General features: G+C 38.1%; 1 protein-coding gene across 2 annotated transcripts; it reads left to right on the top strand.

The window, feature by feature from the left end:
• LOC149826750 (uncharacterized) lies at positions 1-25,409 on the top strand. Of its 2 annotated transcripts, XM_090018959.1 has the most exons (5): positions 1-305; positions 1,244-1,533; positions 23,864-23,968; positions 24,091-24,138; positions 25,024-25,409. In XM_090018959.1, the coding sequence occupies exons 2-5, from the start codon at positions 1,267-1,269 to the stop codon at positions 25,261-25,263; spliced, it is 660 nt and encodes a 219-aa protein (XP_089875085.1). In that variant the 5' UTR covers positions 1-305; positions 1,244-1,266; the 3' UTR covers positions 25,264-25,409. The 2 variants fall into 2 exon arrangements, with proteins under 2 accessions (XP_089875085.1, XP_089875086.1); XM_090018960.1 differs by lacking the exon at positions 23,864-23,968.
• Positions 25,410-25,547: the final 138 nt, after the last annotated feature.

The following is a 25,547-nucleotide window of genomic DNA, read 5'->3' as shown; positions in this document are numbered from 1 at the left end:
GAGACGGCACCACAAGAAAGGCCTCATCCTTTGTTTCGAGAACAAGCTGTTGATCAGATTCATGTTGACACAATAATGAATAAACAAAAGACGTCTCCCCAACGTTTCTTTATTCAGGAACCGATCTTCCTATCAAATTAGAGCCTCACCATCAGTCATAATTTGTTTCAATTGTACAATAAAATCACCATTTGTTGGTAATCTATAATTGAGCACCCCACCTTTTTCTTCTGATTTCAATTTTATCTCCTTTCATAGAAAAACGCAATCTGCACTCCTTTCCTGTAACTTATACGAGGCCAGAGGTATGTTGTTTTCCCCTCTTTTTGTTCCTTTTTTTCCATCCTCTTCTTGTTAAAAATGGTGGGATTTTTTGGTGGGTAAGGTTCATTCCTTCCTTTCCTTCACTCTTGACTGGTTAATCGTTGGTTTCTGGCATTTGCGTAAGATGGGTAGTGGTTTTTGATGGGTGTTGAGCCAGAATTTCATTCTGGTTTTAATTGCTAATGAGTTGAGTTTTTGACCAATTGAGAACTAAAGTTCGTATTTTGAGAATTTCTGCTGGTTCCTGGTTCTTTTTTCTTTGCTTTTTGCGGAATTATTAAAAGTTGGTTTTCAATGATTGGGTGGCTATGGTTAAAGTTTATTGTCCGATTATTCATTTATTGGGTTGATGGGTATTGAATAATTTTTTGGATTATGTGATTATCTGCGATTATTGATGGGTTGGGCTTTGTTTTCTGACCTCTAAGATGGGTAGGATTGTTTTGTTATTTTAACCAGATTTGCATACGAGGTTGTTGCTTCTGTGATGATGGTTTTGGACCATGTGAAGACACCTAAATTCAGGTTTTATGTGTATTTGGTGTCTGAAAAAAATTGGGTGTGGGGTGAAATTCTCGGAATATTTATAGATCATAGTTTTATCCTGTATCTAGTTCCTGTGCTTAGATTGAAATTATTGCTCTAGTTTGATTATCTGTGAATGTATCTTTACATACCATAAATTTTGTTCTGTATAACTAGTTCTTGTGCTCGTATTGAAATCATATCTCTAGTTTGATTATCTGTGAATCTCTGCCGGTAGGGCCATTATTAAGAGTCTCATGGCGGGCATTTTGATGGAGATAAATTGAGAAGAATTCTTCCTTTTCTACCTTTAGACGTTTCAATTTTTTCTTAGTGTTTACCTGCGTGGTGGTGGTCGATTGCTCAGAATTTTAAATGCTAAATATCTTTGCAGTTGGCAGATTTGCGTATCTCTAAATGGGATCAGAGGGGCCACCAGCTGCTACAGTCCACATTACTGGATTCAAGAAATTTCATGGCGTTGCTGTGAATCCAACTGAGGTAATTGTAAGCAATCTTAGTGCATATATGCAGAAAAGTGGATTACCCAAAGGACTGGCTATTGGAAGCTGCAATGTACTTGAAACAGCTGGACAGGGTGTGCTTTCTGAGCTTTATAAGATCTTTGAAGCAGCTGCAGCTGGCAATAAACCTGAATCCTCAAGCGGACGCAGAGTCATACTGGTGAGTTGTTCTGTTTCAGACTTGGTTGCTTATTGTATTCATACTACATGATGCTATGCAGCCTAGTTGATGGCTGCAGAGTCATATCACTGGGTTGAATTTTGTTTCAATTGCTTAATACATATTATTCAATGTTTCTCAGTTTAGTTGGTGCGCTGGATATGGGAACGAATAATTGTTGTGCATCACAGCAGGATTATATATATATATATATATATATATATATATATATATATATATATATATATATATATATATATATATATATCTGTAATTCTTGCACATAATCTGTTTATGCTTGGGATTTATTTACATATGGAGAGATTTTGTGTGCATCATGTGTGAAAGGAGTTAATAAAACTCCTTATTTTCTCCTTCCTGTTTTTCATTTGCTATTAGTTTTACCACAAGTATCTCTGTGAAAGGAGTTAATGAAACTGTCCGTATTTTCTCCTTCCTATTTTTCATTAACCATTTAGTTTTATTCTCATGGGTTGTTTCTTTTGGATTGCCAAGCTGGGGCATCGCCTCTGGCGAGATTTGAACTTGAGAACCTTGCTTAAGATAGTGCCTTCCACTAATTCAGCCTTTCGCAATTGGCCTGTCTCACATGATCTACTAAGGTGCTGCAGTGTTCGGTGAAGAAGATTAGTTTCATGAAGGTTAACAAGTATCTGCCTGTCATTCCTCAAAGATTGCTTTGTTTTATGCTAAACTTGTCACGTGGTTCCTTGTTTTGCCTGCAATGTGTAACTGACTCCAAACTGACTCTCGAAAATATGTTGAATCTTTTTTTTTTTAAACAATTGCAGAAAACCGCCCAAAGACTAGGGGCACATTACAAATTTAATATTTGCAACCTATCAACCATTTCAGACATAAAATACATTTAAACTATGAACTAAACTTCATTTACTTAATCAAATATTATCAATAAAGTTTCAAATAATTTCAAAATCAACTCTAGCCAATCCTATGCACATCAGAACCCGGGCCACCAGACCACAAACCTCGAGTCCTCTAGCCATCCAATCCCTCTCATCACCGAGCCTCAGTACCTCAAAAACATTTTTAGAAACCGGGTAAAAACCAAAGTTCTCGTACATGTAAATTTTCAATAGTAAAAAAATAACATAAAATAAATCAACCACAAGTTTAAGATGAATCACATGTAACATATCATCAAAACAAACTTACCATCTAAGCAGTTTAAGCATGCACTCAACAATTTTATGTTAAATCAAATATTTAGGGATGCGTGAATCAATGCAACATGAATGAATAACTTTTTAAGTTAAATTATCAGAATTGTTTTTGTATGCATATCCCTATTTAGTGCACACAAATTTAATTTTCACCTTCTTACAAACTCGTGGATACTCAAAACAGGCAAAGTTCCTAAGGTTTAAGGCAATTTTCAGTCGTAGCTTAACATACAATTTGAATTACTGGATTTCACACTTGTTCCCCGACCGATATCAGGAATTCACACCATCTATCAGAACATTAAGAATCATCACCTAATGCCAGGACATCAATGAAAATCTACAACCATTGACGTCATTTTCCTGGTATACCAATAACTATAGCTGAGTCAACAACACCACTCCCAGGTAAAGTGGCTGAAAGTTTCCTATAACCGTGGTCAGGAACACGAACCACACATCGGGTTCTTGGGGACAACAAATGCACACAGTGTTTAGTATTTTCACGGTCCCTCATGATTACCATCCAAGGTTCCCACCTTTTCAGAGGGACATTAAGGAAGAAAATTATTACACCATTTGGTCTCTTTTACTATCTTAATTAATTAAGAGTTCTTTACACAAAAACAATTATGCAAATCCATGTGAAATAATAAATTCGAGTCCTTGCCCTATTAAATTCAACAATATAATTAATTCAATAAAACCAATTTTCAACAAAATCATTTTGCAATGCAAAAATCACAATTTAATATTTTGTAAGCAACACATGCTCATAGCCCTCAACGGATCAAACATTACCACAATAAATTAGCATTGCAAATTTTTTCATTGAGCATGAAACACACATAATTAATCAAAATTTTATGTTCAAACATAGACAATATATATATATATATATATATATATATATATATATATATATATATATATATATATATATATATATATATATATATATTGCTGCGAAGCTTTTCAAAAAGCGAACAAAATGTCTAGACAACATATGCAAACGGCGTATGCAGACAACATGTGCAAACAGTATTTGCATGGACAACATATGCATATGGTATATGCGGACAACATGTGCAAACAACACATGCATAGACAACATGTGTAAACAACATATGACAACATATATACATATGTATATGCATGCTGTGAATCTGTCCATAACGTAGACAATATATATATATATATATATATATATATATATATATATATATATATATATATATATATATATATATATATATATATATATATATATATATATATATATGTACACACACTGTTGCGAACCTGTCAAGAACATGGACAACACATATATGTATATATATGCTGTTGCGAACCTGTCAAGAACGTGGACAACACATATATATGTATATATATGCTGTTGCGAACCTGTCCAGAACGTGGACAATATATATATATATATATATATATATATATATATATATATATATATATATATATATATATATATATATATATATATATATATATATCCATGCTGCAAAATTGTCCAGACCGCAGACAACACATATATATGTATATATATGCTACTACAAACCTGTCCAGAATGCAGACATCATATGTGTGAACACTATATGCATTGTGATTCTCATCAAGAACGCAGCCAACACATATATGTACACTATACGTGCTGTAAATCTAATCAAGAACACATAACAATATAGAATATACATGCAGAAATTTGCAGACACATTCAGGGATTCAGAAAATTGAATTTAAGCATCAAAAACTATAAAAATATTCATGGTATGTATGTAAAATTTTTTAGATATGATTAGGGATGTAGAAACTTAGATTTAAGCATCAAGAATAATAAAAATATTCATGGTATGCATGCAGAAATTTTCAGACATGATTAGAGATGCAAAAACTTGGATTTAAGCATTAAGAACGATAAAAAGATTTATGGTATGCATGCAGAAATTTTCAGACATGATTAGGGATGCAGAAACTTGGATTTAAGCATCAAGAATGATAAAAATATTCATGGTATGCATGAAAAATTTTTAGATTTAAGCATAAAAAATATTACAAATAAATAGTATATACATGCAGAAATTTGCAGACATGTTCAGGAATGCAGAAAATAAATTTTAAGCATCAAGAACATAAAACATGCATAGTATATACAACAACAAACAACAACTACGCCTTCATCCCAAAATAATTGGGGTCGGCGATATGAACCAAAAAAGAAAATCATTATGGGTCTTCCACATGAATCCTTCTCCTCCAATCATTTCTATCCAATGCCATGTCCTTGGTGAGGTTCAAAACATTCATATCCTTTCCTATCACCTTCATCCATGTCTTCCTAGGCCTACCCCGACCTCTTTTAACTAATATATTTTCCCATTTCTCCATCCTTCTAACTGGAGCATCATTAGGCCTTCGCCGAATATGTCCAAACCACCGTAAACGATTCTCTCTTATCTTATTTTCAATGGGTGCAACGCCTACCTTCTTACGTATCTCCTCGTTCCGAATCTTATCTTTTATGTATTTTCACACATCCATCTCAGCATATGCATCTCAGCTACACTCATTTTTTGAATATGATGTCTCTTGGCAGCCCAACATTCCGTACCATATAGTAAAGCAGGCCTAATAGTCGTCCTATAAAACTTTCCCTTCAACCGCAATGGCATTCTACGATCGCACAACACTCCAGTTGCACTTTTCCATTTCATCCACCCAACCTTTATCCTATGATTTACATCTCCATCAATTTCTCCATACTTTTGAATGATAGATCCCAAATATTTGAAACAATCATCCACCGATATTTCTTGCTCACCAAGCTTCACTACACTCTCATCATTACTTCGTTGCTTACTAAACCAACATGCATAGTATATACATGCAGAAATTTACAGACATGTTCAGGGATATAGAAAATAAATTTTAACCATAAAAAACATAAAAAAATATATAGTATATACATGCAGAAATTAGCAGACATGTTTAGGGATTTAGAAAATCAATTTTAAGCATCAAGAACACTAAAAATATACATGGTATGCATGCAGAAATTTTCAGACATTATCAACCCTTAAACCCATATGATTTAAGACATGCTAAACCCTCGTTCTATTGGAAAAGAGAAGAACCTGTACCTTGCTTTGCTGAAAATATGTGAAAAGAATATAAGAAGAAGAAGAATAAGGTGGAGAAAGTGATGCCCTTCTCTTTTTCCTCTCCCTATCTCTTTTTCTCTCTCTTCTTTTTCCTTTTTCTCTCTCTTTCTCTCTTCTTTTTTTCCTCTTTTCCTCCCTCTCTTTCTCTACTTTACGTTTTTTAGAGAGAGAGAGGCTTGGCCTCTCTCTTTATAGTAAACCTCTTGGGGGTGACGCCCCCTCTTGATAGGCTTAAGTAGAGTTCCACCAAAGGTAGAACTCTACCCTATCATAACTACTTCTTAATATATATATATATATATATATTAAATTGAAGCTTTAAATTTCACTTTATTTTAAAAGTTTATGGATGTGTTATGGGTCTGGGTTGGACCCATGATCCAAATCCATATCTATTTGGATTTCAACGCATTCATGGGCACTAGTCATTATGGATCCTGGACTAGGTCCAGATCCATATTGACGTTAACCTATATATATACCCATATTGACGTTAACCTATATATATATATATAGGCCGGTCGACTCTGATCCAAGTGAAAAAGACCCAAAATAGAGGCCGGTCTAATTTGAAAAACCCATTTTCTGAACCAACCCATATCCAACATTGCCAAATCAGATCTCCTACGAGATCTACGGTTCATAACGGATCTAGCTAGGGTCGTAGTTCCATTTAAACTCTTAAATTTCACCTGAATTTAACCTGCATTTAACATAATTTTGGCTCGAATTTAAAAGTTAAAAATGAATAAAATTCGCAGGTATTACATTTCATATGTGGATCTCTTCAATGGGCCATGTACCATGCCCAAGCCCATATTGACGTCAGCTCTTATATAATAATTTATTGTTTTTAATTTTAGATATATTAAATATAATTATTTAATTAAAATTTGTATTTTTGAACTTGAAAATATAGGAAAAATTACAAGATATTACACAATGAATGCTTTGTTTTATGTTAAACTTATCATGTGGTTGCTTATTTTCTTTCATGTAGATTATATGTTTTTTATGTCATAGATGGATATTCCACCTTAAGATTCTATATGAATTTGGGAAACTGTCTCTTGATTTCATAATAAATATCTCATGCTTCCTTGCTTGTTTCTTATTCAATTTGAAAGTTTTTTTTTCCCTGAGTCCTGCATGCAACTTTATTGGAGTTGAGTACTTTTGATGATTATGTCAGTATTCTTCCTCAGAAGTTGTTTAATTTTTGGTTGTGGAGTTGAGTATTCCTGTGCAATGATAAACCCAAAGAAATTACTATAAATAGTTTGGCTTGTCATATGACTGTCTTACAAATGATTGGGTCTTGTCACATTATATATCTTGCTAGTGCTGCAGCTACTTATTGCTGATCACGGGGCCATATAAGGATGTCATGTTTCAATAAGAACCTGCTGTGCTGGACATTGAATGCTATAAGTTAATTTTGAGAAAAAGTAACTCCCCTTGTGGGGAATTTTTTTCATCTAAAAATCTCTTAAGCTGTACATGGTAATTCTATAGATGCTCCCATTAGTATTAAACACCTCTTGAATTTCAATAACCATAATTTACATGACTTATTTGCATTAGGTAGTGAAAGTAATCTTTCTTCGTATATTAGCTAGAAAACTAAATCAATTATTTATTAATTTAAATGGTTTATAAGAAGTCTGTGCCATTATGAAGATTATCTTTCCCAAGTGTGGGTTGAGGATACTATATATCTGGTATCAATTACATGCAATAGAAAGGAAAGAAAAGAATCCTTGCAATCATGATCTTTTCTCCTATTGTAGATGAAGGGGAAACATCTATTACTCCATTAATTTATATAAAACCCTAAATATGGTGTATTGAAAACAGTGACTAAGCGCAAATTTGATTACGGTATACCGGTGTAATTGTAACGCCCCAAATTTCAAACTTGCGAACCTTTTCAGAAAAACAGGCAAGAGACTAGAAATATCTCTTTCCTTCAGAGTTTGATTATGAAATCAATGGAAGACTTTTCTTTTGATAAATCATAAGGCAAGCTGAACACTTTGGGCACGTTAGCAAAAGAACCAAAAATTCACAAGATTCAGATATCCTAAGGGAAATCTGATTTCGTAAGAACAAGATCTACCTGCAATAACTAAACAATGCCTTAATGGCACACAAGACGACATGCCTTCTTCATCGATAGCATGATGAGATGAAAAGCTACTCACGCTGTCTTAATGGCACTGGTTGGAATGTTTGTGCATCATTGCTTTCTTCCATAATGCCTAACAACAACGACAAATCAAAGAAGACAGTGGAATGTTTTGTAAGCAATATATCAATTTGCGTTAGCAAGCGGCATAGGTTTACTACGATTTAATCAGGATGCATATAACAACCAAGTATCCAGGACGCGAGCTAAGAGCAGGAAGAAGAAGTCTTGAAGCCATCTTGCAATCGCGCCATCGCCCGTAGTGTACCTAATCATCACCTGTACCCATATAATGGGTTAGTTTCGCGAAAAACTAGTAGGTGCACAAGAGAGACTATAAGGAACTGAATTAAGTACATTTAATTCAGTAGGTTACGCAGTTTAAAGCAGATATGCAGTTAAATAGGTAAGCAATGCAAGCAAGTAAATAGTGCAAACACGTAAGCAGTTCGAAGCAAGTAAGCAGTTCAAAGCAAGTAAGCGGTGCAAAGCAAGTAGGCTGTGCAACTGACTAACGCAGCATACGATCCATTTGATCATAAGTTGTAAACTACTGCGCAACAAGCTTGTCCTTGTTCCTAGAATGAGGTCTCTGCATCTAATCACCATCAGGACATCGTTTGTCACCCACTACTTCTAACAAACGCTTTGTCCTGAACAACCTTAATCTATTCGCATCTCTCAAAACCTTACGCGGCTAACTGTCACCGGTTATGACGCACTAAGGCGTCATACTTCCTCAGAAAAGCCCACCCTTCCGTAGAAGGTCCAAAACATAAACACTAATTCAAATCATTAACAATCTGATTCTCACATCTGAGTCCTGCATGTAATCATGCTAAAACAGAAACCGAAACTATGAATTCATAGTTAGCTATCACAACAATCTCAGGAGATCGTCATAGCTCACCATAACTTTTTATGGTAAGAAAAACACAAGATCCACATCGGATCGCTCGGTCCGGGAGATATATGACCTGACAAGGAATTACCGCTCTAGAGGGTATACTTGGTCTTGGACCATACACTTCCTCACAGGAGTTCACCGTCTTTGCGGCTACCCGTTTGTGGATAGTGTATGTCCTCACAGAGAATCTCCCACTCTAGCCGGGTCACCTGATCTTGATCATACATACCCCCACAGCGAAACCTTTGGGAAGCCGGTCCCCAACAAATGCCATATCCAATGAAAATCATTGTGATACACACATCAACACGAATGATCGCTCTCAGGGTCGATAGCCACTAATACAAACGATAAGATCAACGCCGGATCACCTGGTCTGGGAAATGTATAACCTCACAAGGAATTCCGCCCTAGATGGTATACTTGGTCTTGGACCATACACTTCCTCACAGGAGTTCACCGTCTTTGCGGCTACCCGTTCGTGGACAATGTACATCCTCACAGAGAATCTACCACTCTAGCTGGGTACCTGGTCTTGATCATACACGCCCTCGCAGATAATCCTTTGGAGATCAGGTGCTCGACAGACACCCCACTCAGTGATACATGCATCATAATTGACTGCTCTGAACCATTGACCGCCTCGGGGTCGGTAGCCACAATATGGGCACAAGCATGCATATCAGCAATATGCATCATATCTCTTCACATAGAAGCATATAATCCTACGCATCGTGTTATTGTTACGAGGACCATTACAATCCTCAAATAGGACCTCAAGGCATGCGTAAATGACACATGAGAACATGCAGACATGGCAATCCAGTTGATTTTATGGGCGAAGAGTAACTAACTCTACCCGTCAGCCAAACAAAACAACTGAATAAGACGAGCACTCATAACAATGCTCGTAAAACATACAATTATCATCAAATGGCTCAGTCCATCAACAAGTAATTAAATTAATCGTAAGGCATAAACCATTTCATCACAAGGCATTCATAAGGAATCATACGACAACAGTTACATCAATCCTAGTTGCCACCAGTTCGTAGATTACGAGCTGTATGCAATCACATCAATCATAAGAGATGCAAGCCAATAAGTGCTACGCTACAATAAGCACCAAACAGTTCGACCCAGGGATAAAACAAGTCACATGCTAATATGTAGCAACTGACATAATGCTATTATTATAAGCATTTAACTAGTATGAGAAGCTCCTTATTACTCCGCAAAGAACTGCATAATCAGTTTAACCAACTAGAGTAATGCCTTGACAGGCGTGCACAGCTCAACGAGTAGCATACTGAACTACCGAGCAAGCAGGCGATTCAGTAGTGCAAGCGAATCAATAGTGCAGGCGAGTCAGTAGTGCAAGCGAATTAGTAGTGCAAGCGAGTCTCACGACCCAACAACCAATGTGAACAGACTTTATGTTCTGATATTACTGGCCTGCGGGTACGCGCAGGCAAAACGTAGAAACAACTGAGACTAGTTCGGGCGTCTATTATTCTATGTATTTTCAATAACCCGAATAGCTAGTTTAGTCCGCTCCAAAGGGGACGGCTTTAGCCGAGAGAGGATTCCCCGGAGGCTGAAAAATCAGTGCCACAGATGCATCCAACTTCTGCAGAAGTCTTGAGCTAACTATTGTAGCCCCTTTCCCCTTAACTCCAATGACTGGGGAGGCCGGATCATTGTCCGTGGGGTGGTTGTTAACAACCTGTTCATTGGAGTTTTTTTGTACCGATCTGTCCTCTCCCTTGACAGACAACCAGAAGCGAATGGGTGCGTTAGGGGTTGCTTAACTAACGACCCATTCTATGCTGTGGTCTTTAAACCACTCAAGCATCTTGCCTGTGAAGGCGAATGTGAGGCCATTTATGTGATTACAACATTGTATATTTAGCACTGTTCGAGGTCGCACGACCGTCTCATCCGATCATCACAGTACTAGACGTGTCGTGCACGACTACAAGTACTCTAGGATGAAGGGGGTATAGCTTCTCAATAGAAGCCTCAACAGGAGTGTTTCACAAAGATGTAAAGTTTATCAACTTTACTCTATCTTTTGAAACAACAGTACATTGTGCCAACATTATGCATGTGATTATCTTGAATCACATATGCTATCGGGGTATCTACATGTCTCGCATGACTCGATACCGGCCTCGATAGACGGAATACGGGTTTCTCAACAGAACACCCGCTAAGAAGTTCGCTCGAACCCCCAATTCGGGATCACCCGAGATATGCCAAAAAGGCGAGCAGAACCAACCAGTCACATCCTTTCAAATACTTCGATTTGGAATAGTCTTTGATGCTTTTGCGCAGCTCCTTAAAATCTCAAGTCGACTCTGCAGGACTGCGCACACGAAGAGCCAAGATCCTTGCGAGGTATCCCTCTCCTTAGACGAGGCTGTGTCGCTCGCTCCCGACTGAACTCTTGTCGCAAGAGGGAGAGTGACAACTGCCCCTTGCATCCTCCACGAGGATGCCTTTAAGGCATATGCAAAGAGCAAGAACCTGCACGTCATCTGCAATAGCAAGGCAATACCAACACATATACAAAAGCAAGAGCCTAGGCGCAAAGCGCGACGACAAAGTAAAGGCGGTAAGCAGAAGTGCAACGCAAACCCTCGGTACAACGCGCAACGTCAAGTAAAGACTGTAAACAGGAGTGCAACGCCAATCCTTTTCGCGATGCGCAACGACAAAGTAAAGGACAAGGATCGTGAAACCGCGTCCTTGAGTGAAATGCGTACTCGTATAAATATATATGATATATATGCATACATATTTATTTAATTGTCCTTTTTAGTTAATTGAACTCAATTCAATTGTCCAAGTCTTCTGTGCAATCTTCCCCTACCTTTGAGAGTTGCAAGCTTGCTGTCATATGCGAATGTACGCGATTGGCGGCTCGGGTCGCGGAGCGCGAGCATGATCCGTCGTATGAGCTGCAAAAGTAACGATCTTAGCAAGCTAATACCAAAATAGAAAGTCAGGGGCACTATCGCCGTCCTGACGTAAAGGAAGCAGAGGCAGGGCATCGTGCACATGCGCACCTGCTATAAGCGCAAGAAGCAGGGGCAGGGGCTGCAAGCCCCTGCTAACTTGCTGTCAGCGAACTCCGAGGAGACAGGGGGTTGCACCCCTGCCCTCATAAAGCGAGGGCAGGCAGGGTTGCGCCCCTGCCTGACAAAGTAGAAGAGAGGCAGGGTCAAAGCCCCTGCCTGTCAACAACGAACGGAGGCCCGCCTGATGCTAGGGAAAAACGAGGCGAGGGGGTTTGCCCCGGCCTGCCGAAAACAGCGAAGGCAGGGGCGATTCCCCTGCCTAACGAGAAAAGAGGCACAGGGAGAGATCGGCCCCCTCCCCTGCTGCAACAAGGAGCAGGGAGGGGCTCGACCCCCTCCCCCGTCAAAACAACGAGCACGGAGGGGGCTCAGCCCCTTCCTTGCCAACACAAAGAGCAGGGAGGAGGGGCTTGACCCCTCCCCTGCCGTAACAGAAGGCAGGGAGGAGGGCTCGGCCCCTCCCCTGCCTTGACAGAGGAAACAGAGAGGAGGGGGCCGAGCCCCTCCTCTGCCGGAAGAACCACGAAGAGGCAGGGGCTCCGCCCTTGTCGAAAAGGTGGGCCGACACAGGGAGCTCCGCTCCCTGCCGGCGAAACAAGAGGGACAGGGGGAGCAGAGCCCCCTGTTGACACGGCAAGTGACAGGAGCCCCCTGCCGACGAATGGCGACGACAGGGGGCTCTGTCCCCCTGTCAGTCGACCCGAAGAAAGAGACAGGGGGGATTCCCCCTGCCGACGACAGGGGGCTCAGCCCCCCTGTCGGCCGATGCTGAGAAAGGCAGGGGAGGTAACCCCCCTGTCGATGAGAGGCGGAAGGAAAAGAAAAGGGGAGAGGAGGTGGGTGCGTACCTGGAGAGTCGCCGGAGCGGAAGGCGGTGGCGGTGGGTCGTCGGCGCCTTCACAGCAGAGAGAAGGAAAGAGGTGGCCGACGGCGAATCTGGGGGTCGTCGGGTAGAAAAGCATCGCCGACGAGGTCGCAGAGGGGAAGTTATCGCCGGCGAGGGTGGGCTCCGGTAGTGCTGTCGCCGACGGCGACCTGACAGAACTCTTCGGCAAATCACCGAAGACGAGGGAGAGTCGGGGATATCGGGGAGAGAGAACGAGAGACAGTGAGGGAGAGAGAGTCGGGAGAGAGACAGCGAGGGGGGGGGGTTCGTATTTGAACCCCCCCTGCCTTGTTTTCTAAAGAAGGCTCGAGGGAGGTGGTGAGGCTGTGCCCGACCGCCTCTCCCTTTTGGATCCGGGTCGGGTCCAAATCTGGATCCGACCCGGGTCGAACAAATTTTTTTTTTCGTTTATTACAGTAATGGACAACTAAAACAATGATTAATATATATTTGTCACATGGACTCGCCTAATAGGCTTCTGCACCCGCGTCGACGTGACGCGATGTGGGTGCAACACTCGGTGCGGTCAACCCGCACCTAGGGTTATTTTTGTTCAAAATAGACTCAGTTAACTTTGATCGAGTCCATTTTGGTCCATTAAAAAAATTTAAGAGGGGGGTTTAGGGCAAGACTCATCCCCTCTCTCCCAACCTCGAGTAAGATGCCTCCCCCTCCCCGACCCCGACTCTCCTTCTTCCTTGACTCCTCCTCTTCCGACAACGGTGACATCCTCCTCCTCTTCCGACGACAAAGAAGGTACATTGCTTTTTATTCTTCCTCCTCTCTTTCTTCTTCTTTCTCCTCCTCCTTCAGTCTTTCTTCTTCTTCCTTCTCTGCCTCCTCCTCCTCTCTTTCTTATTCTTCTTCTTCTCATCCCTCCATCGCCTCCTCTCTTTCTTCTTCTTCCATCTCCTCCTCCTCCCCTCGTTGGCGCAAGGGTCGAACCCAGGCTTGCTCCAAAAGAGGCTTTGGTGAACCCAAGCCTAGGTTCACCAGAACCGAACCCAAGATTAGGTTGGGCTCCGAGTTTGACCCATTTTTTTATGAATTTTATTTTAATAAATTTTTTATTATATATCCCCGCACCCGCACCCGCACCCATATCCTCACCCACATACCCACCCACATCTATGTGACATAGATTTACATCATAATATTACAGAACTACCACTAGTTAGTGACTTTCTATATGAATGACCAAAATACCCATCATGAGTATTTTATATACAATTGAATGCTCCTTAACTTGCCTCCTCAAGTTATACATTGCGTAACATGCACAACTTACTTTTAAGATAATGATGTCTCAGTTTTGATAATCATTTTGTCAATATGTAGGCTGTCTGATTCTCTGATCCACAAATTGGGATTCTACTTCTTTCTATTGTTTTTTTCACAAAATGCTAGTCAATTTGAAAATGCTGTGACTTATCATGGAATACATGATTTTAAGCCAATGCCAAAGCACATCTGTTATTAGAATATTCTATTACTAAAAGACTGCCGTGCCATCCATTTCATGTTTGAGATATTGCGTGCATGATCCCATATTCATCCTTAATTCTCATTCTCACCGCTCTGTTTTGTTTTTCATTTTTGCATGAAATTAAGATTTTGATAAATAATAGACAATGTAGATTTTCTAGTATCTGGATCTCTGACCCAACCACAACAAATTGTAAGTTTAATTAAAATATGCATTATAGTGGATGACCAAAAAATAACTATTATACATTATAATATTGCAGAACTTCCACCAGTTAATTGCCTTCTATCTGTGGTGGGTATTTTGAATACAAGTTCTTCTTAATAGATACTACCACACATCATTAAGAAAGCACATTGAATTAATAAATGTGCTATCTGTAATCTTCAATGACACCATGGAAGATTTTCAGTTAATCAATAACTTGTGGTTCAAAAAGATTGTACCAGGTCAGCTTCAAGTGCTAACATGAAATGGAACAAGTCTTACTTGATGAATGATATTAGAGTTATTTGATTTAAGAGTTTTGGACATTAATTTTTATTATAATTAGCATCAGCATGGATGCAACATCTAACTGAAGTTTTTAGCCTTAGCGACAGATTCTTGTCTGGTAATTGTGGGCATATACCGTGTTAGTAAGTTTTGAGAAAGGAGGGAAGAAGAGAAGGAATGACTAGGGTATAGAGGAAGTAACTTGGCCAACTTGTGTGTTGGAGTGTCCCATAGTATCATTGTGTACATTGTAACCAACTCGTGTGTGGGTGCACGTAGTGAAACTTAAATATTAAAGAACTGCCACCACCACTTATTATATTACAAGACTACCACTAAAAGGTTGGTGCCAAGCCTAGATGTAAGTTACAAGTATGCTACTGCTACTTTTCACTGAATATCACATTAATGCCACTAATAGGTGGCGACTGGCAACTAATATTTATAAGCACAGAGGAGTCAGAGACGGGAAGGGGAAAAATTCTCTAAGAAGGATTCAGCGCCCAATTGTTCTCAATATGGGTGGCGGCACATCTAGGTTATATTTTTATTAAAATCCCCATTAGGAAAAAATACAAACAATGAATAATAACTATGCAATTGACATAATGCTGTTGTTTGAACTTGATTTACAAAAATACTTCTGGTCGACCAAACTCATTCTGCCTCACAGTTCCTCTTAAAGGCCTCAAGTTGAACAGTCTCTAAACATGTATAGCTTGCGGAAATATAAAGAGTGCTTATAAGCACTTGCAACAATGAATAAAAGAGACAATCTCACAAGTCCACTAATGGACAATACAAACACAAGCCTTTAAGAAGGCAAAAATAAAAAGTCTCTTATAGAAAGGAGAGAGAGAGATCTCAATCAATATGGAATACATGGGGTTCACCCCTATTTATACAAGAGAGAGTGAGAGAAAAGGAGGGCCAAAGGGCCTCAAAAGAAGAGCCAAAAGGGGCTCCCATGGAGTCGTTGGGAGCCCCCAACGGTCACATTTGTGACCGTTGGGGGCTCCAACGACTCTATGGTTGGAGCCCCTTTTGATTTATAAAAAACAAAAAATAAAAAAGGAAAAAATAAAAATTAAAGATTACATTGGCTGAAAAAATAAAATAGTTGTTTTCTAAAACAACTTTGTGAAAAGACAGAAATACCCCTATCGGGTTTTGATGATATATATATATATATATATATATATATATATATATATATATATATATATATATATATATATATATATATATATATATATAAAGAGTACATATTTTAACACCCTCCCTCAAACTTTACGGGGAGATGACAAAAAGTTTGCCAAGAAAGAACATGAAGCGGGGAGCAGGAAGAGCTTTAGTAAAGAAGTCCGCCAACTGATATTCTGAAGTGACATATGGTAGAGCAATTGTGCCTCGTAAATATTCATCTCGAACATAGTGGCAATCCATCTTGATATGTTTGGTACGCTCATGCAAGGTATGATTGCTTGCAATATAGATAGTACTCTTGTTGTCGCAACATAGCTTTGAGGCTTTAGTAATATCAACCCCCATGTCTTTGAGAAGGCTGTGAGACCAAACTAGTTCCATTGTTGTGGTTGCCATAGCCCGGTATTAAGCTTTAGTAGACGATAATGAGACTTTCTGTTGCTTTTTGCATCTCCAGGCAATTAAGGAATCTCCTAAAAAGACACAAAAACCGGTAGTTGAGATTCTATCTTTAGGGTTATCTCCCCAATCTGCATCAGTATAAGCAAGAAGATTTAAGGAAGAAGATGAGGATAGAAATAGCCCCTTTATTTATAGTGTTTTTGATGTATCAAATGATCCAGAGCACGACGCTTATATGCATAGTTGTAGGAGCATGTTGGAATTGACTTGCAGGGTGAACCGCATGAGCGATGTCTGGTGATGGTCAGGTATGTGAGAGATCCAATGAGTTGTCTGTAGGGAGTGGGATCTTCCAGAAGAACTTCGTCCTCCAACCTTAATTTGGCATTAATGACCTCTGGAGTTTCTACCTTTTTATCATCTGAAATGCCAGACTTAGTATATATATCAGCAACAAGCTTCATCTGTGACAAAATATATCCTCGCGGAAAATATGCGACTTTAATACCAAGAAAATATCTGAGGAAGCCTAAATCAGACATGTCAAAATTATTTTTGAACATGTTTTTAACATTAACAATACTATTTTGATCATTCTCAGTGATAATCATGTCATCAACATAAAGCAATAAGATAACAATACTAGTACCTGCATTTTTAACAAAGAGAGCAGTGTCAGTATAACATGAATGAAATCCTTATGTAACCATGATATCACTAAAACGATCATACCAAGCCTTGGGGGCTTGTTTAAGATCATATAAGGCTTTTAAAAGTTTAAGGGTTTGACCTTGACCAATATTGATTCCGGGTGGTGGATCCATATACACTTCTTCATTTAAATTCCCATTTAGAAATGCAATTTTCACATCGAGTTGATATATAGGCCATTTTTTTGTTGATGCGACAACTATTAGAGTCCTGACACTAGTCATTCATGCTACAAGAGCAAATGTTTCCTCATAGTCAATTCCATATTCCTGCGAATATCCCTTGGCTACTAACCTGACTTTATATCTTTCAAGGGATCCATCGCTTTTAGTTTTAACTTTAAAGACCCAGCGACATCCAATAGGTTTTTTATGTGGAGGAAGTTCGACTATGTCCCAAGTTTTAACCTTTTGTAGCGCATCTAATTTTATTTTCATTGCTTCAACCCAATGTGGTAGAGTCTTAGCTTGATTATAATGAGCGGGTTCAAAATATGAATGTAAAGTTATTAAACATGCCCGATAATTGGGTGCTAAAGACTCATAGGATACAAATATCTTGGGTGGTATTGATTCTCTCGAAGAGTGCCTAATGAGAGATTCTTCCGAAGATTCAGAATTTGAGAGAATTTCTCTAAGGCACTAATGGGCCTTTTTTGATCTCTTCGAGAGTAAACATTAATATTTTCATTATTAGGACCGCTACTTGGTGGTGTTATATCACAGTTGGACACTTCACAAGTGTCCTCTATATTTTCAAGATGATTCATAGAAGCATCATTTATGTCATCAATAAGATCATGTAAAAACATATAATCAATTTCATGTGATTTTTCTATATTTTCAAAACCATTCTCATCTTCTAAGAAGGTTACATCTTTTGAAACATAAAGCTTGTCATTTTTTAAATCAAAACACCTATAGCCTTTTTGATTTTCTCCATAACCAAGAAAAACATATTCAATTGCCTTTGGAGATAACTTATCTCTCTTATGGAAGAGAACAAAGCATTTGCAACCAAAGATGCGGAGGCGATTGAAATTGAGAGAGAATTTAAAAAGTTTTTCATAAGGAGAGGCATTCTTTAATTTTGAGGAAGGCATTCTATTGATTAAGTATGTTGAGGTTAGAACGGCTTCGGCCCAAATTTTTTTTGGAATATTTCTAGAAACAAGCAATGTTCTAGCGGTTTCTATAATGTGCCTATGCTTTCTTTTTGCTAGTCCATTTTGTTGTGGAGTCCTAGGGCATCATTTTTTATGACAAATTTCATTTTTGGTTAAATAGTTTTGAAATTCATTAGACAAGTATTCACCACCGGAATCAGTTCTTAAAGTGAATATGTTACTTTGAAATTGGTTTTGAATTTTCATATGAAACTCTTTAAAGAAGGGAAAAACTTCCGATTTATGACTAAGGAAATAAATCCAAACATATCGAGTAAAGTCATCGATAAAAGTGACATAATAAGAGTAACCCCCTTTAGACATAACCGGAGATGGACCCCAAACATCCGAGTGCACCAATTTAAAGGGTCTTGAAGAAAGAAAAGTTCTAGTTGGGAAAGGAATAAACTTCATTTTTCCAAAAATACAATCTTTGCAATTAATGTCTTTTTTCTTACAAAATTTGTTTCCAAATGAAAAAATATATATTTTTAAATAGCTTGGATGACCAAGCCTTTTATGCCAAGTTTCAATACTTTTCTCTTGGACATAAGAACAAAAAGAATTTGAAGGAATGTTTAGATGGTCCATATAATAGAGATCTCCCTTCCTATGACCTTGCCCAATCCGCTTCCCGGACTGGAGATCTTGCACAAAGCAACCATTAGATGAGAAAGATATTTGACATCCATGGTCGACAATTTGGGAAACCGAAAATAGGTTTAAATTTAATTTTGGAACAACTCTAACTTTTGAGAACAAAAGATTTTGAAATTTTTTGGTGTTAAGAGTTCCAATACTAGAAATTTTCAAAAGAGTTCCATCGGTCGTAGTAACACAAGATCCTTTTGAATTGGTGCAAACATCAACTAATGCATTTTCATGAGGGGTCATATGAAAAGCGGCTCCGGAGTCTAAGATCCAAGAGTACATACCGGATGATGATGTAGACGCAATAGCCGCACCCGATGTGGAGGAAGTAGCTTTAAGGATTTGTTGAAGAGCCATGAATATTTGACCAAGGGTATCTTTGAGATCACCATTCTTGCCTTCATCTTCTTTGGTGGTAGATTCTTCAAGAGATGCCACCTTAGGCTTGAAAGTTCTATTGAGCTTTGGGCAAGCGGGTTTAATGTGACCTGGCTCATAACAATGATGGCAAACAATCATTTTTCTTCCTCTATTGTAGTTTCCTTGTTTACCAAAGTAGGGGGGTTTATAGGTTTTAACATTGTTGCCGGGTTTGGATACGGCAAGTACTTCATCAACATGTTTACTCATGCCAAGCCTTGTCTCCTCTTGAGTGATTTCGGCAATGACATCCTTAATTGGAGGAAAGATAGACCTATGGAGAAGTGAGGATCTCACTTGCTCAAATTTGGGACGTAGCCCGAAAAGAAATTGGAACAATCGTTCTTGTTCCATTTGCTTTTGTCTTAATTCAACATTTTCCATAGCAACCCATTTTGGCTCTAAAAGAGCCAATTCATCCCATAGTGGATTTAAGGCACTATAATAGTCTTGAATGCTAAAGTCACCTTGTTTGGTGGTTCTAATCTTTTCTTGCAAAAAATATGCTCTTGCAAGATCCTTTTGGGTATACATACCCTTCATAAAGAACCAACCCTCATTGGCTCGACGAAATTTAGCTATATTAGCACATACCTTGAGTTCGACATTGTTCATAAACCACGCAAGGATTTTTGCGTGATTGCTTTCCCAATCTTCCACTTTTTTTTAATGATTTTCAATGGCCTTGAGGCGAGCATCTCCTTCAAGTGCCTTTTCTTGACCTCCTTCGTTCTTTGTGAGCTTAAGTTTAGGTTCTGGAACGGCACCCATGACAAATCCCCAAAGTTTCTTTCCTTTGAGGTTGGTTTCCATTGCCGATGCCCACATCATGTAGTTCTTCCCTTTGAGCTTGAAGGATAGGTCGATCTTTGCCTCCATGATGATTCCAGGAAGTGAGAAGAGAAGAGATACACAAAATATGAAATATACGTACCACACTTTTCTTCCAAGAACCGAGTGGCTCTGATACCATGTAATGAGATATTGCGGAAATATAAAGAGTGCTTATAAGCACTTGCAACAATGAATAAAAGAGACAATCTCACAAGTCCACTAATGGACAATACAAACACAAGCCTTTAAGAAGGCAAAAATAAAAAGTCTCTTATAGAAAGGAGAGAGAGAGATCTCCCCCAATATGGAATACATGGGGTTCACCCCTATTTATACAAGAGAGAGTGAGAGAAAAGGAGGGCCAAAGGGCCTCAAAAGAAGAGCCAAAAGGGGGCTCCCATGGAGTCGTTGGGAGCCCCCAACGGTCACATTTGTGACCGTTGGGGGCTCCAACGACTCTATGGTTGGAGCCCCTTTTGATTTATAAAAAACAAAAAATAAAAAAGGAAAAAATAAAAATTAAAGATTACATTGGCTGAAAAAATAAAATAGTTGTTTTCTAAAACAACTATGTGAAAAGACAGAAATACCCCTATTGGGTTTTGATGATATATATATATATATATATATATATATATATATATATATATATATATATATATAAAAGAGTACATATTTTAACAGTTATGTCCCAATCAAATGAGTGAGCCATCCAGGCCTAACCCAGACAGACAGCTCCATGAGCTGCCCACCCTTGTACAAGGGCAGTCTGTTGGGATGGCCCATTGATGGGCCAGGGTCCAAAATATTGTCCCAAGCCTGGCCTCTTCAGATTAGACTAGGAGCAGTCCTAAGGTTTCCCAGTCTGATTCCCAACCCTATTATTGTTAAGATAATGTACTTGATATATATATGGTTATATAATATATATGTCTGTATATATAATATATAATATATATATACTCATTTCTATTTGTAATAAGTAATACCTATTCCACATGGGTACGGGTGCGGGTACAAAGGGTACAACACGACAATTTTAAAAAATGTGGGTATGGGGACACGACTATATATATATATATATATATATATATATATTAAATGTCACATAAATACAAAATAAATTCAAAGTAAACTGAATATAATCTAAATATATATGCTATATCTAAAATATATATATTATATACTGAAAATACAATTATAAATTATAAATTGAATACAAACTTGTATGTACCGGGGGTAAAATGACATGTCCATGTGTTGACGTGGGTCGACCCAGGTACGGAGGGCAAAATGGAGTGTCCGTGTGACATAGGGTAATACTCTCTAGGGGTATTTCAGTCTTTTTACCCTTGTAATAGAATCTGCCCATTAGGGTCAGAACTGTCTTTTACCTTTATTTTTATTTTCCTTTGTAATATGTATTTTGGTCAAGGGCTTTTTAGTCCTCGACCAATAGAGCCGTTGGGGGCCTCCCAATGGCTAGATTTCTAGTCGTTGGGATCTCTCCAATGACTATAAAGGAAGCCTCTCACTCCCATTTCTTTGTATAAATGTGGGGTCTTTTCCCCTTCAAATGTTATGCATTTTGTGTGCATAACAAATGCAATAAGACTATTATTTTTTATGTTTGTTTGGCCCTTAGTGGCATTTAGTGTTTGAACTTATATTGGGTTATCTTCGTGCCTCTTGTGCATAAACCCTACTGGGTTGTGGTTTGTGAGATTGCTCTCATTTCGTTGCAATTATATATTCAACTTCATTGCTTGACATGACTATGTATTTCTGCTTTTGCATCGTGAAATCATATTCCAACTCAACAAGTATAACACTGATAGAAGGTTCTAGAATCTCGCTCTTCTTCCCAGTTTGCATTTGCAAAGCAATAATTGATTCTATATGTATGATCATTCTTATGATAAATGATTCTGTTGCATATTGTGCCCTTTGCATACCTCAATATTCTTTTTAATGCTTCCATATGTTTATGGTGGGGCATGCATGAATTAACATATTTGATTTATAACATAAGCTATATCTGATCATGTATCCTTGAGCCAAGTTTCTATATTTCTGAAGATCTTGAATAGGGCTACCTTCATTTCTAGATAGGTTTCCATTCATGGTGAATGGTGTATCTCTATTCTTAGAAGTCAGCATGTGGCACTTTTGCAGCTTAAAGTTGCATGTTCAGTTGGGACAGCTCAAAATTAGTATTTGTTCAATCAATTTCTGTTCTTTGAAGTATTTCTGTTTCCTAAAGTCCATCTGGATTTTGCGATTTAGATATTTAATTTCATCTGTTAATTATGAGGAATTTCCTATGACAATTATATCATTTGCAAATATTAATATAATTTGTATGCCTTTCATATCCTTTTTTAGAACATTAGATGATCAACTGCTTCCAGCCTTTCAATGCATTAAGAACTTTGGTTTGTTTTAATTCAATATATCGATTTCTTTAATCTACATGCATACTTTTGTGGAACTGCTTGATGAAATCCTTGGGACTGCTCAACAAGGGAGAGAGTTTCCTCGTAGGCTCGTAGCAGCTGCGTCCAGAGAGAGAGAGAGAGAGAGAGAGAGAGAGAGAGAGAGAGAGAGAGAGAGAGAGAGAGAGAGAGAGAGGTTTGTCTCTTTTCTGCTTGCAATTATTACATCATGCAAACTATCGTTTCAATGTGTCTGGGTGTTTATTCTGTATCTCCTTTTAAACCATTTATACCAGTTTGAATCCTTGAACAAAATGATGTGTCTGGTGTTCTTGCTTATGGTGACCCCCAAGTATCTCCACATTGAAGCCAATTCTATATCCGGTTAATTCAGTGACTTCCTTGAGTTCAAAAATCTAGAAGTGCTTGCACTTGAATGAGTCAGATTGAACCAGTGTAACACATTAACTGTCAAACTTGACATAATCATGTTAAAGTAGCTTTTACTGTCATTTTTTCCATGGCCGGTCATGTCAGTTTCTTGGTATGAACTTTTATTTCTTTGTGAGCTACCATGTAGTAGATTTTCAAGCTGAAAACCTTGCTCATGTTTTTGTTTGTGGTGTTTGTCAGCAAGATATATAAAAAAGCTCTGCAGACTTGGATTACAAAACGAGCCAATTGGCATATCTTATTTGTATTATAGTTGCATCAGGTCACACACACACACATATATATATTCACGCACACACACTACATATTTTCTGAGGTGAAAAAAATGCATGCCCCAGATACATGTCCACTTATATATTCCATCATTCAAACATCAGATTTCTTCACATGTAATTTTAGGTATATAATATGATTTACTATTGAAACTTTGTCCTTTTTCACTTCATTATTTGTTAGATATGCTATTTAATATCCATTATTGGAAATGAAAGTTTGATGTGTCTTAATTAATGAAGCTTTATTTATACTGGTTTTATGGTTCTCCATGTTTTTAACACTGAACTTTGTTCATTATATGATCAATTAAAGCACATTTTTATTTTATTTTTATTCACCAACTTTTTTCATCAGCTTCATTTTGGAGTGAATAGTGGGGCAACAAAATTTGCGATTGAGCATCAAGCCATAAATGAAGCCACATTTCGATGTCCTGATGAGATGGGCTGGAAGCCTCAGGTTGCACAAGCTCCCTTTAGCTGGATATTGAATAATAAATATAATGAAAAAAACTGCATACTTGGAATTTTGCTTCTTGGCTTACTGAAATTTTGAACTTTGTAATATGCATTCAATTGCAGAAAGTTCCTATAGTCCCTTCAGATGGAAGCATTTCATGGACACGTCAAGTAAGTTTGCTTTATGCTTCTTTGGTTTGGCATACCGGTTGAAGTACTTATCAGAACACAAATGATAAATTATCATCTAAAACATAATTCGTTGGTTGAATTTGTATGTGGGAGAAGCACTCAGGCAGTTGGTGGACTCTGCAATTTATGAAACCTTCTGTTTCTCCTCGCTGCAAGCAATTCAACTGCTATGGTTGCACATGCATCTGAATTTCTTTGTGTGTGTGTGTGTGTGTGTGTGTCTTTTTGCATGCATTCATCCACTTATGCACTTCGATACAAAAAACCATAGTGTATGGACATCTCCAAGTTCCGATTCATGCTGAAATGTTCACAAGCTGTAAGCTCAAGCTGAAGTTTTGTTACTCATTAGAAGTCCATCTAATGGCTTAATTTCTCAGCCTATCCCTTTAGTGATTGGACACATTTTTTATCTAAAATTTATTTGTCAAAAACATCTAATATTTCAACTTTAATCCATATAGCAAGTACTGTTTCTTCATGTGTGCGTACACTTCCCAGAAAACAATTTTCCTTACATGACTGTTGATGCATGCACAACTCTTTCACTTATGCATATGTAGACATGCATGCATGCACGTGTGAGAGATAAAGGGCATGCTATTGATTAACGATAGTCGCAAGAAATTTTCATACTGAAAGGTTTCATAAGCTCTTTGTGAAGCTCATGTTTGAAACTTCAATAGAAAAGTTCATGCCATGGTGACTTTTGTTACCTTGTTTTTCGGCATGTCCACTCTGTCATTAGCTGCCAATAAAATATAAATAATTCAGTTGTTTCACTAGATTCTATGATTAGTATTTTCTGTTCCTTACGTGCTATGTAAATTCTCATTAAGTGATTCATTTGAACCTTTTTCACAGACCTCTCTTCCAGTTGATGATATCACCAAGGCATTGGCAAAAATGGGTTATGAGGTGATGTCATCTGAAGATGCTGGCAGGTTTGTGTGCAATTATGTCTACTATCAGTCTCTTCGATTTGCAGAGGAGCATGGCATCAAATCTCTGTTTGTTCATGTCCCACTCTTCTTAACCATCAATGAAGAAACCCAAATGAAATTCATTGCTTCACTCTTGGAGGTGCTTGCTTCTTTAAACTAGCCACTTTCTTAGCTAGTGGCTTATTTTGATGGACGTTCATAAAAGTGTCTTTTCTTGGGATCTTGCTTGTTTTATTTGTACATGCATGTTATTTATAAAAAAGAAGTGAAGGAAAATGAAAAACTTTTCCAGATTTGTCCGTACAATAATTTTCTCTAAGAAAAATCACCTCCTTTCTTATCATCTTCTTTTGTCTTGCAAAAGATTATGTTAGTGTTTCTTTCTTGCTGTTTGTTATCTATGTGAGCTTATCTTTTCCGATGATGAAGCTGTTGGAATTTTTG

This window comes from Nuphar pumila, chromosome 10 (assembly GCF_984573655.1).
Source record: "Nuphar pumila chromosome 10, dmNupPumi1.hap1.1, whole genome shotgun sequence".
NCBI lineage: Eukaryota > Viridiplantae > Streptophyta > Magnoliopsida > Nymphaeales > Nymphaeaceae > Nuphar > Nuphar pumila.
The sequence above is the reverse complement of the archived record's forward strand: the minus strand, read 5'-3'. Positions and strand labels throughout refer to the sequence as shown.